The following is a 15820-nucleotide window of genomic DNA, read 5'->3' on the forward strand; positions in this document are numbered from 1 at the left end:
CCCCATCCTTGCTGCTCACCAGCTGGGGATCGACATCTGCAATGGATTTCCCGTGCACGGCATCGAGCAGCTCCTCCAGCTCCACCAAGGACAGCTTGCCCAGCTTCAGCTTGTCAGAAGCCAGAGGCTCCAGGAGGAAGAGGCGCTTCCAGAGGTTGTCCCTGCGGCAGTGGCACTTGGCCAGCTGCACCATGCTGCTGAGCTGCTTCTGGGCTGAGGCCACCTCGGAGGCCAGCAAGGGGAAGAGCGGTGAGGTGTAGAAGAGCCCTGGCCCCAGTTTGACCTGCGTGCCCCCTGCGTAGAACTCGCTGCTGTCCTCCACGTCCTGCCACAGCTCCCGCTCTGCCGATGGCTGCTGGCCCAGGCTCGGCTCTGGCTCTGCTGCCTCCCAGGCTGCCCGGCCCACCACGGGCTCCAGCACTTCCCGCTGCAAGCGTGGCAGCTTCTTGAAGCGTCGCATGTCGGCCGTGAGCCGCGGAAAGAGCTCCCGCTGGCTCGTCATGATGACGTAGAAACGCAACCTGGGAGCAAGGAGACACTTCTGACCTGGGGAAGGGCTGCTCCCCTCAGCTGCACTGCAAATGAACCACAGGCCCCTCTGTCTCTGCCACAAAGGGTGCTTCTCTGCCCAGGTTTTCACAGTGATCCTCCCCAGACACCAACGACTCTGCCTGTGCTATTCCAGACAGAACCAGTCCCTCCCAGAGCCCTCTTCCCCAGCCAGGAGGCTTTGCTGTCACTGGCCCCCAGTGCTCACCGGAGCATGCGTCTCTCTGCTTCACTCTGCTCCTCAAACGGTGCCGCACTGTGACAAACCAGGAGGGACACATCGAAGTCATCATGATGACGCAGACCTTCAGAGTCCTTATAGGAGCCCGAGCTGGGATAAAAAAGCACATCAGTATGAAGGAAACCTCACTTTGTTCTCCCAGGACTCCTGATCACAACAGAACTGTAGGACACGGGCAATTCCACACAGCAGGACTCCTCAGAAGTGCTACAGGAAACGTCAAATGCACCTGCACACATACACACCACCCCTGTTGGCCATCTCAGGACTGGCCAACACTGCTGTCTGGCACTGCATAGAACAGTCAGCTTTGCTGGCACCTTGGGGCAGCGTCCCCAGGACTGGCAGGTCCAATCTCCAGCAGCTCCAGGAATTGGCAGCAGATGCACTCACCTGTTCCAAATCGAGACCAGTGCATATTCGTTCTGCTCTGTGCCTGGTGTTCCCTTCTTGCTGTCATTGCCTGTGGCTGGTCGGGCCATGCGCAGGGGTTTCATGTGGTAGGTGTTGGCATGGTCAGCGATGTAGTTGTACAGCTGGTGTGCAGTGATCATGTTGGTGGGCAGGGCCAGCGTACCTAGTGGAAAAATACATTGCTATCACAGGAGACACTCTGTGGCTCTTACCTGAGCAGAAGTGTCCTCCCATCTACTCCAGGAGACAGAGCAACCAACCTGCCCTTTCCACAACAGGGCAACAAGGACTTTCCCTGGAGCACGGCTCCTCCCATCACCCTCATCCTGTCATCTCCCTGAATACTCCAAAGCTCAAGTTTATTTGTAAAGGACTTTTGCCAAGTTATATGCTGGTGATCAACCCCAGACTGATCATATATTGACCTACATACCTTGGAAAACGTGATTACGGCCAAATTTGGGGATGTCAGGGTGATGGGCAATGAAATCCTCCAGGAAGCTGGTGAGATGGTAGCCTTGGCGGAGAGTCATGTGCGAGCCCAGCAGATACTGGTGGACTATGCGCAAGTGGAAGTCGTAGCTGAACGAATGCACATGCATGAGGTCCCGCACCTTGTCACACTCCTCCGTGAAGAGCATAGAGAGCTGTGGAAGGACAGCAAGTCAAGGCACAAGTGTTACCAGGCACCTCACACCCTCCTGCAAAACCCTGCTGACAAAGCATGGCACAGCCAGTGCCGCTGCCCCAGCATCGGTGCAGGATGCAGCCTCACAACATTGCCCTGTGCATGTGCAAGCTTACCAGGAAAGACTCAGCAAATCTGCAGACAAAGGTCCTGGAAGGCTCTAAGCTTAGGAACGACACTTTTGGCATATCTAAGATGCAGCCTTGCTACAGAGCTCCCTTAGAAAGGACAGTATGGTCATGCATACCTCCTGTCTCAGACAGCCTGGGGCTGGCCAGCCTCTACACAGACACCCAGTGCCCTTGGGAACAGGCAGGAGACACCCTGACCCTACAAAGGAGAAGGGAGCAGGCAGCCTCAGAGTGTTGTAGAGCAAGGCATGGAGGTATAAAGGAACCTTTCTGGTGCAGAAAGTAATCTCCTCTAGCAAAGGGCAGGAATCATGTCCACAGATCCCTGTTCCCATTTCACTTCCTTCTTCTTCCAAGGGAAGCAGAGAGCCATGCACTGACTTTCCTTGGAGCAGGTATCTTTACCAGAATTGCTTCTCTTCCTCCCCAGTCTGCTCTGTCATGCTCCCCAAGCTAGGACAAGAGTCAAACTCTTGCCAAACTCCCACTCCCTTTCACTGCAATCCAGGTCTACTCAAGCAGCACCAGAGAGGGCACCTGGCTGCAGAAGGCTCTGTGAGGCTCTGCTTTTCCATGAGCAGGGAGCAGAACTCTCCAGAACCTGCTATGCCTGAGATGCCCACTATGTTCCAGAGATCACTCCTCCCCACAAAGCATCCCCTGACCCTGAGGAGCACCAGCTGTGCCTGCAAAGCCATTACCTGAGAGTTCACAGACTGGCCCATGGGGATGCGCGAGCACTCCAGTGCGTACTGCTTCACACAGAAATAACAGCCCTGGAGGAGAGAGCATGTGAGCAGAGCAGAGCACAGCCTCCACACTTCACACTTGGGCTGAGGCCCAGACACTCACCCCACGTTCTGTCTCACCTCTCATCTGAACCAAGCCAGACCAGCCAACATCTGGCTGAGCACAGAGCACCCTAACTGGTGCTGAGCTCTTAATTATCCTTCCTCTAGGCAACTCTTACTGCTCTGAGCCCTGCAGAATCATCTCCAGCTGATCCCAGTCTTGCAGGACCATGGAAAAAGCAGGACAGGACAAGTGACAAATCACATGTCCCTGCTGCGCTCCTCATCACACCCTTTGTCACCTCTGAACACTGTCCCTGGAGATCTCCCAGAGATCATGCCTTGTTTCTTGTTCTTTCTTACCTGGAAGGCCAACTCCATGAGCACAATCCCACCTGGAAGAGCTCTCTGTAGATGGTAGGTGGCAACAGCAGGGCTTGTGCTCTGGGAAGAGAAGGACAAAGCTGAAGAGGCTCTCTGGCACACAAGGGTGTGAAGCTGCCACAAGGCTCTGTGGCAGAGGTGGAAATAGAGGGGCCTCATTAGCTGAACAATCTCACTGGAGAGAAGAGAGGAGATATGGCAGAACTGACAGTGAAAAGAATCCTAACAAACCTAATAGCCTTGGTGGACCATTGATCCCTTCACCTCCTGCTTGCTCAAGACAGGATGTCTTTAGAGTGTGAGACACTGTGAACCAAGGAACTATAGTGTCCATGGAAGCTCACTCCCTGCTGTGGTGTCCCCAGACCATTGTGCCTGCCTGATACAGCAGCTATCAGAGACATCCTGTCTCAATTCAGAGTTTGGCTGAGAGCAAATTAATTTTCTCCCTCTCAACTTGCTCAGCAGATTGCTCTCTTCTCGTTTTATCTGCAAGATGTTGTCTTACCCACAGTCCTGCACCAACATCAGCCAAAGGCAGGTGCCAATAAAGTGCTGGCAAAGGGTGAGTAAATGCTCTGTGTTCTCATGATCCCTGGGTGATTCCACAAGCCATGGGTAGTTTCTATTTAAATAGAGACTCCAATGTATTCCTCTTCCAGATATTCAGTCTTGTAAGCTCATGTTCACAAAACTCATGTGTTCACAAAAGCTGCTGCTCACGAAACAGTCTCCTTAGCTTCAAAACTGGCTCCAATTACTTTCATTTGATGGTCTCTAGGTGTTGTATTCAATAAGACAGGAAAGGGCCAATACCTTTCCAGGTTAGCTGCAATATTGTAGAGCTCTGACTTGTTCCTCCCTTGCTGCCACTTCTTTATACATGAGGAACCTCAGCCTGCTCTCACAGTAGAGCCATTCTGGGCTTATCTTCTCTAACCTCTTTAACTTCTGCATTCATCTCACTCTAACTAAAGATCTTTCTGCCCTAGAGTTGCCCTTAAGCATAGATGCTGAAGATTCTCTGACAGGTAATCTTTCAGAATCTCACGCGAAAACAGCTATCCTTGCCCTAGGTCATCCTGTTCCTCTTCTGAGCCCCTCCAAGTTGTTAGCAGTCTTTTGATATTTGCCCTGGTTCCACCCAATGCCAGGAAAGGGCTCTGAGGCCTGTAGGAGGATATGCAAGAGGGCAAAGAGATCTCATCACACCCAAACTCTCAAAGATGGTGCTGGTCTAGACAGGCTGGCTTTGATGCTTTCTCTGCCCTCCCACATCCTTTCTACCTGAAACAGTTTCAAAAGCCAACCAGAACTGGCCCACTCCACAGCCTGACTTCCATCCCAGTTCCACCCTTGTAACAGAAATGCACTCACCTTTGGACTACCCTCTGGTTTTGGCTTTGTGTAGGAAAAGGACCCTCTACCTTCCACTCCCATTGCTGCCAGAGCTCGGATCCGGCTCGTGCTACTGGAAATGAGAGCAGAGACAGCCTTGAGCAGGGAGCCAAGACCTATTGTGTCAAAGCAAGGCACAGCTCAGCGTGTTGGCTCTTCTCCAACACCAGGGCTCCCAGCACGTCACTGACCTGCGAGTGGTAGGTGAGGGTGGCCGCACCTGGACCAGAATGAAGCCCATGCTCTGCAGGTACTGGATGTACTGCTGCAGGAAGGCATTGCACATCTCCTGCAGCCACGGCTCCTCCTTCACCTTGCAGGGCAGTGCTTCTGCCGAGTCACAGCTGTGGCTGCGGTCCCTTCCCGAAGCTGTAGAGTCATTGGAGCGGTGGCGCTTCTGCAAGAGAAAGCGAGTTCCTAAGGAAAACTGCTGTGACTGGCCCCAGCAGAGGACACCAGGTGCCCTGGTTGAGCAAAAGGTAGATCCCTCTCTGCCAGAGAGCACTAACATCTGGCTGTCCAAGCACTGTCTTAGTACAAGTGCCAAAATGCAAGATCCAAGAGCTACCCAGCCATGCACTGACCTAACAGCACTGCAGGAACCTGCAGGAACCTGCTGCCTGTGCCAGCATTCACATCTGCCTCCCCAGAACAGCTTCCACAAAGTGTTAGTGGCTCACAACTGGTTCATGCAAAGCTCAGAGCTTCAGCTGCTACTGCCATGGTAAGAGTCAATCCCCTTATGAATCCTGCTGACATCTCAGGATTTCCTAGCAGTTCAGTAGCACTGAAAAGGAACAGTGCTTCCTTCTAAACACTTTCAGTTCTCCTTTTGATGTTCTGAATACTCCTTTTCTTGGTGCTGAGGGAGACTAAGGTTTCTTTTTTTGATCTCTCTACTTTAAGCCTGCAGCTCTGTTACATGTTTTTATCTGGCTTTCTGCCTATCTGCTCCACTAACTGCAAGAGATGTCTTTTTACCTGGAACCTCTCCAGCTACTCTCTGACCTTCTCCAAGTCTCTCCAGTTCAGTGCCTTTGCCACAAGATGTTTGGTTTCACACTTACTGGCCAGATGAAGACATTAATACACTAGTATTTCAGAAATTTATTAGAATATTACCCATTATACTAACACCCTTTTCTGATGTAATCTAACCAGTGTCTGCTGTATCCAACTGTTCACAAATTGGAGAAACTACTGAGATCTGTACAGGCTCTGCAGTGAGTGTACAATACAAGAGGGTTCAAATTTCTCTCCACGTAGTGCTATTCTACTGGGAATCAAGTCCCAGCTCCCACAGAAGCTCTCATTTCACAGGCTACTCAGGTGCCTCTTAAGTTCCTTGCATTCTTTTTCTGTTCTGACCAATCTGAACAGCCCTCCAGCACTTCAAAGTCTGGCATCTCATATGTCCCAATAAAAGACCTGGAGATACAGAACCCAATACACCACCTTGAAACCCCTGCTGCAAGGCTCTTCAAATCCAATAACCAATTTCCATTTTGCTCTGTTCCAAAACAAAGTGAAGTTTTCATTTTTTGATGATACTTTCCTTTTCACCTGTGAGTGTTCAATTTCTGTAGCAACCTCTGCTTAAAGACTTTGTCAAAATCCTTTTGACACTCTGATAAATTACAACAGCCTGTTCTTCCCTTCTGACACACACACAGACTGTGAACAGCCGGTGTGGGATCTGCACTGGTTAGTCTGTCAGGTTGCAACCTGCTCAGGATTCAGCTGCTTTGCTTTCAATTGTTTCGGATATTTGCTGGGTCCAAGAAAGGTTTACCAGGTCTAGTTGATGAATGCATAAGGGAAGCTTTGCTTCCTTAATAGATCAGTATCAGACAATGCCCGTGATGGCTTCTCCAGGCTCAGCTCTGAATTCTCTGGTAGAAAAGGAAATCAGTCTTCTCCAGGGATAGTGTGGCTGCAGAAGAAAAGCTCTGAGGACTCAAGGATTTTCTCAGTCTCCATCTTACAGTGTTCAAATTCATCCTGTATTTTAGGAGCGAGGCCAGAGCAGTCCTGTCTTGGGAAAAGACTGCTCCTTTGTCCCTGTGCACAGAGCCTGACCCCACTGGTGCTTGCTGACACTCACCTTCCCCTCTACCTTGCCCAGCTGGTCAGTCTGGATTTGCTGCCGGAAGGCCGGGTCAAAGAGCAAGGGGGTGGCACAGTAGTGAACCAGGCGTGAGGACTGCTTCAGAGTCTCCAGGTCTGCCAGCTGCACAACACGAGAGGAGCATGGTTACAGCACACACCCCTCAGCAAGGCTGGGAACAAGCTGTCCATGACACTGCAATGCTGCTCAAATGGAGGTAACTGGGGGAATCCCCTGCTTTACAGCCTTCCCAGTGCTGGGCAGTGAGGCCCCATGCCCAAGTGTGGTTCAGAGCCCTGCAACCCCAAAAGTTCAAGCAGAGATCACTGCTCCACTGCCTATCACCATCCCCACTATACACTCTGCTCAGAGCTGTAAGAAGGCCCAGCCCACCACCTGCCCAGGCTGCACTCACACTGATAGGCATGTTGGACTGAGCTGATCTCTGCTGCCAGGTGACAAAGAGGTTTTCAATCTTCATCTGTTTCTCTAGTTCTGAAGGAAAGAGAGCAGTCACAATAGCATCAAGCCACAGCCCCAAGTATTGCTACTTTCCTTCACTCCCACCCTGAACAGGCCATAACCCATTCCCACAGAGAACTGACAAAACTCTTGTTCTGCTCTGATCTCCTTTTCCAGAAGTGAGATTAGGCAGGCTCCCATGATACCAGGTCCCTTGCTTTACCTTTCCTCTCCATGTTCTTGATTTCCAGGAACTGGGCCCCATGCTGAGCCACAGGGTCGAAAGGTGCCAAGTCAGGCCCATGGGGTATGCGCCTGATGGTGGTGACATCCCGCAGAGCTTCGTCAAAGGGCACCACGTCTGGATGGAAGTGCAGGGACGGGAGGCTGCGGGCAGAGCTGCTCAGCCGGCCTTGCTCCTTGCTGGGTGGGGGACACGGGCTCCGGATCAGCGCATCCACCTCCAAAGTGGAGTTCAGGAAAGGATTTGGCTCCTAAGCAAACAGACACAGCCATGAAAGCCTCCTTACTGGCAGCCCTGGAGCAAGAACCTACAGAGTAAATCTAATTCTGGCCATCTGCTGAGATCTATGTTAGCCTTTTCCACTACCAGTTCCAAGAAGAGCGTGCCTGGGCCCACCATGGCTCTAATGTGAAGTGGGAAGCCCATTCCTCAGCCTCCACCCTAAGTCATTCAGTCACCAATAAGTGCTGCCAGCAGAAGGACCTAGCTTCTCTTTCCACCTGTGTCTAAGAGCAGGGCAACAGTCTGGCTGGAAATGGTCAAGTTGGACATGTGAATGCCCTGCCAATCAGCACACAAAAGGTGCTTGCAAGCTTCCTAAGACTCCCAGACTGCCCAGGCCCTTCCTGAAGAAGAAAGGATTTCCCTGCCTGGCATGGTGCCCTACCTGCTTGCTGTCCTCATGCCATGGTGTGTCCATGAAGCAGTGGTGGTGGAAGAGTCCCAGCTTTTGGCTGATCAGGCAGTGCACAATGTGGGACCGGGCATTCTGCCACTGCAGCAGGCGTGTCAGGGAGCAGTTCAAGTTGGCCCCCAGGTCTGGGGACCAGTTGTAAGTGTAAAGCGTCAGCTGGAGAGAGAGGAAGGGGAGGAAGATTTACAGACATGCTCAGAGAGAACCTGCATGGTGGCACAGGCTGCCCCAGGTGTTCTGGTGGTACTTGCTGCAGCTGCAGACAGTTTCAGATGACAAGTCTGGAACAGGGAGAATGGCAACAGCTCAATTTCAGTCCCCTGTTAACAGCCACAGCCATTGCTACCTTTTTGTCAATGATCTCCATGAAGAGGAACCTTTGCCGGGGCACCAGGTCTCGACCAACAAGGCTGGGATCAGAGCCTCTCTCTGCTGAGCTGAATTCCATGGCCTCAAAGCGCTGGAGCCCTTTGTGAGCTGGAAGGAGACACAGTTACGACCCTCAGTACTGGTTCATCCCACTTTTATGTCCCACCATGCCATTAAGGTGGCATGACAGGATGTTTTGCCACAGTACTGCTCAGCTCATCTTGAAATAAGCTGTTACAAGCACATTCAAGAGTAAGGTCTCAGAAGGCAAAACCAGACAACCCTCTGGGCACAAGCAGTCTGTCCCAGTAAGGAGAGGAACCCTGTTTATTGATGTCCACCCTCAAAAGACCCCAGCACAGTCCCAGGGACCATGGTCAGGCACTCACCCTGTTCTGTGCTGCAACGCCACTGCTGGAAGTTGCGTCCCAGAAGGATGAAGTGTCTGATGACTCCAGGGCAAGGGCTGGAAGTCTGACCAGACTTATAGGGCAGGAAGGCAGTGCCTCGTTGGTAGCTGCAAAGAAAAGCCCCAGAGGTGGCTGCCAAGTAGAACTGTGGCAGGAGAAGTACAGCGGACCAACACTTGCAGGTGACAAACACCCATCTGTGAATCACATAACTCACCAGATCTGCTCGAACACTTTGACAGTGGTGTCACTTGCCAGAGCAGTGACTAGGTTCACCACTTCCACTAGGATGGAGGACAGGAGGAAACGAGAAACCATCTCCAAGGAGCACTGCTGCACCGACGGGCACCCTGCAGGGAAGATGTACTGTAGGACAAGGTGCCAAGCTGCCCCAGAGCCACATCCTGCCCACATGAGCAATGGAGAGGGCCAAGGGCCTGAGGCAGACAGAGCTGGAGAACAAGAACCTTACATGGACAAGATGAAGCCCGAAATAAGCCCTGGTTTCAGGGTCTGGCCCAAAGTGATACCTGGGCCAAACACCCTGTATGTTCTGAGTACAGCACTTTATTCCCCCACTTATTCCTTTTTCTCTGGCTTACTCCTCATCAGAGGAGAGCTCTACTTTGCCAGCAGGAGTGTGAAAGGATGTACAAACACCAAAGTGAAAGGTAATCAGAAAATAGCAACACGGCAACCATACAACCCCAAATCTCTGCATATGAAGGGTGTTCCTCCTGTCCCTCCCTCCCTGAAAGAGGGTCTCCCATGCAATTTCACAGTCCTAGAGCACATTGCAGAGGCTCAGATCCTCCATCCTTGCTACATCTGGGAGCTAAAGCACTACCACAGCTGATTATTGGAGTCCAGGTCTCCAAAGCAGCTGCAGGCAAGTTCAGCAAGCCCTGGACTCAGAGCATGGCAGACATAACCACAGGCCTTAGAAGGTTTGTTCTGAGGCACAGACACATGCCAGGCCTTCTGCCACAGCTTTTGAATACTGATCCCAGTCCTGAGACCAATGTGACTCTGGCGAGGTTTGGGGAGACACAGGGTGTGTAACTAGGACCAGCAAGGAATGAAGACAGATGGTGCCATAAGAGGACTTGTCCTGAGAGATCTGGGTAGAAAGGCCCACTCCCAGCCCATCTGGAGGAGCTGGGACCTGAAACACATACCCAGGTGGTTCATGAATGCCATCCACTGCTGGCAGGTTTGATTGAAGAGTGGGTGCATGGTACCTACATCTCCTTCTTCCAACTGGCAGGCTCGGCGCCTGAGGAGAGGAAAGGGAAGCACAGTTACACTAGATCAGTCATCTGTAGTGAAGGTAGAAAAGTGCAACAGTCCCCTCACAGCTCCAGAACAGAGCCCTGGGAGCCTCCCTTTTGGGTTGATACAATCCTTGAGCTGGGTCACTCTTGGTCAGTAGCCATATGAGTGTCAGGTGTTGCACAGGGCAGAGAAGGGATTGCTGGCAGGGAGAAACAGCTGTGCTCCCAGCAACACTCCAGCAATAAGGGCTAAGGCTTTGTGTGTGGAAGGCAGCTTTCCTAAACTGCCTCTGTAAGGGAGAAACTGTAAGGAAAAGGAATGTGGTCCAGAGGCCAGCAGGATGCAGAGCAATGTACAACAGACTGGGGGAACAACACCCTGTCCAGCCTGCAGGCTGTGCTTGCCTCTGTGCCTGTTCCAGTTCAGCTGCAGCTGTGGCCCGATCCTGGCTCAGGTGCTGCTTGACATTCTCTGTCTTGTGCCGCCGCCTTGTGCGAGCCTCTTCTGGCCTCTCCAGCACGATGTCATCAGTAGTCTTGGGGCTGCCCAGCTCTGAGGACTCTGCCTTGCTCTAGGGGAGAAAGGAGTAAGTTAATGCTGTGCACATACACAGCCCAGTCAGTGCCCTGATCTCAAAGTACATGCTGCAAGCCTGGCTTCTCAGCCCCAGCCAGATCCCTGCTGTCCATTCCTCGTGGCCTGACACACCACGAGGACCTTACAGGCCCTGTTCCTGCAGCAACATTACCAGCATGTCCCAGAAGCTACGGCGTCCCAGCTTGTTTGTGGGTGTCACTGGCTCTCCAGAGCTTGATGGAGGTGCAGAGGTGAAGTGCAGGGGTGGAGGACAGCTCCTGCCAGGCCCCCCACTGGCCAGGGCCAGGCCCTTGGTCTCTGACATGGTCCTCCTTAGGCCTCCTGGAGAGAGAAAGCAAATCAGACTCTGCAGAGCCTCCCCCTGCAAAGCTGCTGGGTACCCCATTGTATCTGGCCAGAGACTGGCTAGAGAGAAGGGAAAGGGGCATCAGTAACATCCAACAAAGTGGATTCAGTCTCAGGGAACAGACAGACCCTTCAATATCTCTTCCAACACCAATGTCTATGATGCTTCTTCCCCAAGACACCACACCACACATACTGCAGAGGGGAGAGCAGCTTCCTCCTTCCTTGCCCACCCAACCAGATTTCCTCCAGCACAGCCAAGCTCCTGCAGGCAGACAGGAGGAGCAAGGCTGTGTGGAGGCTCAAGGTGGCCATCCCGGCCAGGCTCTCACCTGAAGAGCTCAGGTCCTCCAGGTCTGCAGCACTCAGGGGACAGGCGGCCTCCACACACAGCGGGGCTGGCAGCACAAGGAATTCCATGACGGCATCGCAGAGCGCGTGACGCAGGGCCCCGCACAGCTTCTCCGACAGCTGCAGCAGGCTGATGTTGCCCTTCTCCCAGATATCCAGGCGCACCAGCACGCAAGGCTCTGTGGGGAAAGGGTAGTTCTGCATGGCTCTTCAACCTTGCCTTCACCAGTCCTCCAAGGTGCCCCAAGGGAGGTGGAAGCTGCAGGCAGTTGGCAGCTGCTGGCCAGCTCCCCACCTGAAGGCAGGGGATCAGCCCCTGGCTGGTGCCTGCTGACGGCTGTGAGGCTCTCAAAGTCGCTGTCCTGCAGCAGGCCCGGGATGGGTGAGGGGGAAGGCAGCTTCAGAGGGTCAGGCCTCTCCCCGTGGGGCAGCAAGGTGGGGCTGCCATGCTCATCCACGAATGTCAGTGCAATGCAAGCGATTCCTGTGGGGCAGAATCCGAGACAGCCTCCATCAGCACAGCACCGAGGACACCCCCACAGTGCCTGCCTACACCTTGCTGCCCTGCAGCTGGGACCACCTGAGTTGCACAGTATCACGTGGCAGGCAGGGCCCACAGGAGGGGAGGCAGCCAGGGGAGCAGAGGCTAGCTGTGCCTGTGGGGAGCCAGGGTAAGAAGCATGGGGTTTGGCACAGAGTGTCCCCATCATTCCAATAATCTCTCTCCTGTAGAGTCACAGCAAATTTCACCTTGCCCTGCAGGAGCATCCTGGGTTGTCCAGCGCCACATGCAAGAAGAAAGTATCTCCATGTGCACCAGGAAAGCCTTAGGCAGATTGATCCAAGATGGGCCTCACCATTCCTGTCCTCTTAAGGGACAGAGTACAGACACTCTTCAGCAGCCCCCTCCAGGCTGTGAAGGATGTAGAGTCCCTGCAGATATGACACCTTGTTGCACATTACACTCCCAGCCCCCTCCTCACTGTACACCTGAACAAGATTAGGTATCTTTCCTGTGCACTCCAACCAGGCAGGACTGGGGACAAGGTAGGCTCACACCCAGGAGCTTGGAGTCACTGCAGAGAAAAATTCAGACTCCGCCTGCTGGCTCTCTATACTGAGCCCTACACACACACAACACGGCAACTCAGAGCAGCTGTGTGGCTCCTGCCTCACAGCCCACGTACTGTGAGCCCTAGGCCACACAGGAGAAGCTCTGCTATGGACCAGAGCAGAAACAAGAGCTGATTCCCCATGGCTCAGCTCAATGGCTAGGGCACCAGGAAAGCATCTGCAAGGCCCAGACCTCCCATTGTAACCCTACATGTTCCCACTCCCTGACTGAGCCAGCACACAGGTGGCTGGATGGCAAAGCTGCCCCAACACTGCCTAAAGGTGATGTGCCCAGATACAAATAACAACACCTACAACACTGCTGAGCCTATACTCTCTCCTTCTCCATCCCAGCAAGGATGGCAGTGACAGACTCCACTGCCACAGAGAAACCAGTGTCCCTGACTGGATCCCCAGCTCTGCCCTGAGCACAGGTGCCCTCTCTGCATGGAGATAAACCCAGCCCAAGCAGGCTGTGCCCAGTCTGATCAGCAGCAGCACAACCACCCAGTCTCCATCATTCCTTGTGAAGCATAAGTTCTGCAGCAACCTTTCCTCCAAGGCATAGACAACACAAGGGAGAGTGCACTGAGATGGATAGAAATGCTCACAAAGGAGAGAGGTAGGCATTCAAATCAGAGGGCAGCTCATGTGCACCCACACTGAGGAAAGGAAACTACACCTATCAGCAACCCCCACAGAGCCTCTTGCTGCAGCACTGCAGCTCTCCAGAACATGGGTATCAATACAGAGGTATCAAGAGCAGGAAATCTGCTCCACATGACAGTGAATATGAGCTCTACCAACCAGACTTACTTTCTTTAAACAGTAAAAGGCACAAACTCCTTAACAGTCTGGTTTGGCAGTCAGCCCTAGGCCCACCGAAATGGCTAAATGACCATGTGGTAATTATAAACCATTCCCCTTTTCTTCTCCTGGATAAATTCCCACACTCAGCCCCTTCGGCCTCTGGCACATTTCCCTATCACATCCATTCCAGTACCTCTGCTCTGCTTCAGTCTGTCTGAGATGAGGACATGAGAATAACCAACCACAATTCAAGCAGGCCAGGTCAGCAGCCTGCCCCTGCCACTGAGCAGAAAGGATCTCCTCCATATCACAGGGAACAATGCTTCCAGGAGCCTGGAGAAGCTCAAATCGAACCACTAAATCATGAGTAAAGAAAAAAAAAACAATAGCTAAGAAACTCAAAATCTGAGTTCTGGAGCTATAGAATGATGTACATCAGCAAGAGCTGCCAAGGGTCTTACTGCCTGGTGCACTGGAGGTGGGATGCTAGAGAACTGTTATCTCCCATCTGTGGGGCTCTCTCAGCCCCCTCTGACCCAGGCTCACTGAAATACAAAGCACACATCTAATGGTGCCTGGCCACTCCAGCTCTTTGCTAAGCAAGGGAACACCCCACACCAGGACACAGCCACTGGGAGAGTGATGATGCTACACCCTGGAGCATCAATGACATTTGAAACATCAGGACTCCCATCTTCCTCACGGAAGAGAGGCCTGTTTGGACCTGTGGGGAAAAAGATGCAGGATTTTGAAGTTCACCCCTTACAAGCTAACAAGGCAGCACACGAACCCTCAGCAGCTAGGAATCACTGAGCTGCCACCTCAGGGCAACAGGTTCTGTTTGCTCATTTATCCAGCCAGCAACAAACAGGCTCAGCTAAATGGACACACACACACAAACACACAGAGGAGTCAGAGCTGAAGCCACAACACAAGGAAAACAAGAACAGCTGGGACCAGAGAGCTGCATGGGAAAAGGAGGTGGAATACTTGGAGCCACAGGTGCTACCTTGGAAGTGAGAGAGTGGAAAGAGGTGCTGCACAAGGTCCGACATGGTACCTATACAACAGAAGAACATTCAAACAGTGCACAAAAGGCACAGGACACACAGTGGCCAGGTGACAGCCCACAAGGCCTGGACAAAATATGACATGACAACTTGCTGCAGGGTGGGCCCTATCCAATCCCTTCTCTAGCAGTCTAGAGAAAAAAGCAAGGACATTGCCCACACAGGCCATGCTCAGTTGCACACAGCCAGATTTCCCTCTGCAGCAAGGCTTCTGCTACAACTGCTCCCACCTCCAGGCCCTGGAGCCTCTGTGCCCCACACTGAGGTCTCATTGTGTCTACAGCTGCTTCCTGCAGCAATAGGTCAAGCTTAGCAAGCTGCTGTGTGGGAGGCCTTAGTTTCCTCTGCCACACATGCAGAGGTGTGCAGTCCCTCAGGCACACACCTTACCCACCTTCCAGCCATGGAGGAACACGCCCCCAGCACTGGCCCTCCTCAGTCACTCATAGCTGTGGGAAACACCTCCCCAGCACACAGCCCTATACCCTGTTTCAGAGGAATTGAGCACAGTACCTTTTCCACCAGTGCCTTGGCCACCTGGCTTGTTGTACAAATAGAGATCTTGGTCAGGGATGCTCCCGTTGTGGTTGAAGTAGTGCTAAGGAGAACAATGAAGAATACTGACAAGGATTAGAGAACTTGCCTTAATTGGAAAGAGGCTTGTGCATATGCAGAGCTCATCCCCAAACCTGTAGAATCAAATCCAGACCTACTCAAAACACTTGCCAACACAGTCTTCACTGCTGGGGTGAAGGAACCCCTTACAGCTCATATAGAGTTATGTGGCACTACATATCTGGCCTCACCCTCTGTCTTTACTATGGCCATGCTAAGGGGTGGGTAGCTGCTCCCAAATTTTTATTAATCCTGATGTTTCAGTCCTTAGATCTGAGGAAGCCATGCAAGGAGCCAAGTTCAGCTTTGAAAGAGGGTCTTCTCCAATGGTCCTGGGAGATGACTGTGGGCAGGAGCTTTGTGGCTGCTGCTTTTTGCACAGTGATTGCCTGTCATGAAAGCACGGCCTGTCTGGGCTAATCAGGATGTGCTCAGTCCTATAAAAGGAGTTAGTGGCAGTTTCTCCCTAACCCTCCATGGCAGAGCTGGCAACATGGTGTCAGAGCTGCCCCAACAAATGCCTCCAGCAGCAGCTAGAAGCAGGGCAGACTGCTGTCCCAACCCCAGCCCTCCTCACCTTGAAGTGGTGCTCCACATTGCTGTCGGTGTACTTGGGGGTGTGCAGGAAGATGAGCAGGTTCTGCCGCAGGTAATAGGCCACAGCAGGCAGCCAGGGCAGGGCTGAGGGCGGCAGGGAGAAGTGCAGGACCTCTGTGGGCGGCGTCCCGGGGGGCTGGATAAACTGCACACAGGAGGCTTTAG

The 15820-nt window shown here is 52.8% G+C and overlaps 1 protein-coding gene across 7 annotated transcripts in view; it reads right to left on the reverse strand.

Moving 5' to 3' along the window:
• SZT2 (SZT2 subunit of KICSTOR complex) overlaps positions 1-15820 on the reverse strand; it is a 53638-nt gene that overhangs the window by 3479 nt on the left and 34339 nt on the right. For 3 of the 7 annotated variants that reach the window (XM_088169804.1, XM_088169805.1, XM_088169803.1), the window contains exons 48-70: positions 15636-15800; positions 14957-15041; positions 14383-14433; positions 11746-11934; positions 11432-11629; positions 10906-11075; positions 10562-10728; positions 10061-10158; positions 9100-9232; positions 8862-8989; positions 8450-8580; positions 8077-8259; positions 7389-7659; positions 7119-7198; positions 6701-6826; positions 4788-4993; positions 4576-4669; positions 3178-3258; positions 2725-2799; positions 1638-1851; positions 1184-1367; positions 758-880; positions 20-521 (exon numbers count right to left, since the gene is read on the reverse strand). In XM_088169804.1, coding sequence (XP_088025930.1) covers positions 20-521; positions 758-880; positions 1184-1367; positions 1638-1851; positions 2725-2799; positions 3178-3258; positions 4576-4669; positions 4788-4993; positions 6701-6826; positions 7119-7198; positions 7389-7659; positions 8077-8259; positions 8450-8580; positions 8862-8989; positions 9100-9232; positions 10061-10158; positions 10562-10728; positions 10906-11075; positions 11432-11629; positions 11746-11934; positions 14383-14433; positions 14957-15041; positions 15636-15800 — 3654 coding nt within the window. The remainder of the gene's footprint in view (positions 1-19; positions 522-757; positions 881-1183; positions 1368-1637; positions 1852-2724; positions 2800-3177; positions 3259-4575; positions 4670-4787; positions 4994-6700; positions 6827-7118; positions 7199-7388; positions 7660-8076; positions 8260-8449; positions 8581-8861; positions 8990-9099; positions 9233-10060; positions 10159-10561; positions 10729-10905; positions 11076-11431; positions 11630-11745; positions 11935-14382; positions 14434-14956; positions 15042-15635; positions 15801-15820) is intronic. The other 4 variants (XM_088169807.1, XM_014872131.2, XM_088169806.1 and 1 more) reach the window with 3 other exon arrangements.

Source organism: Sturnus vulgaris, chromosome 9, assembly GCF_052056855.1.
Source record: "Sturnus vulgaris isolate bStuVul1 chromosome 9, bStuVul1.hap1, whole genome shotgun sequence".
Taxonomy (NCBI): Eukaryota; Metazoa; Chordata; class Aves; order Passeriformes; family Sturnidae; genus Sturnus; species Sturnus vulgaris.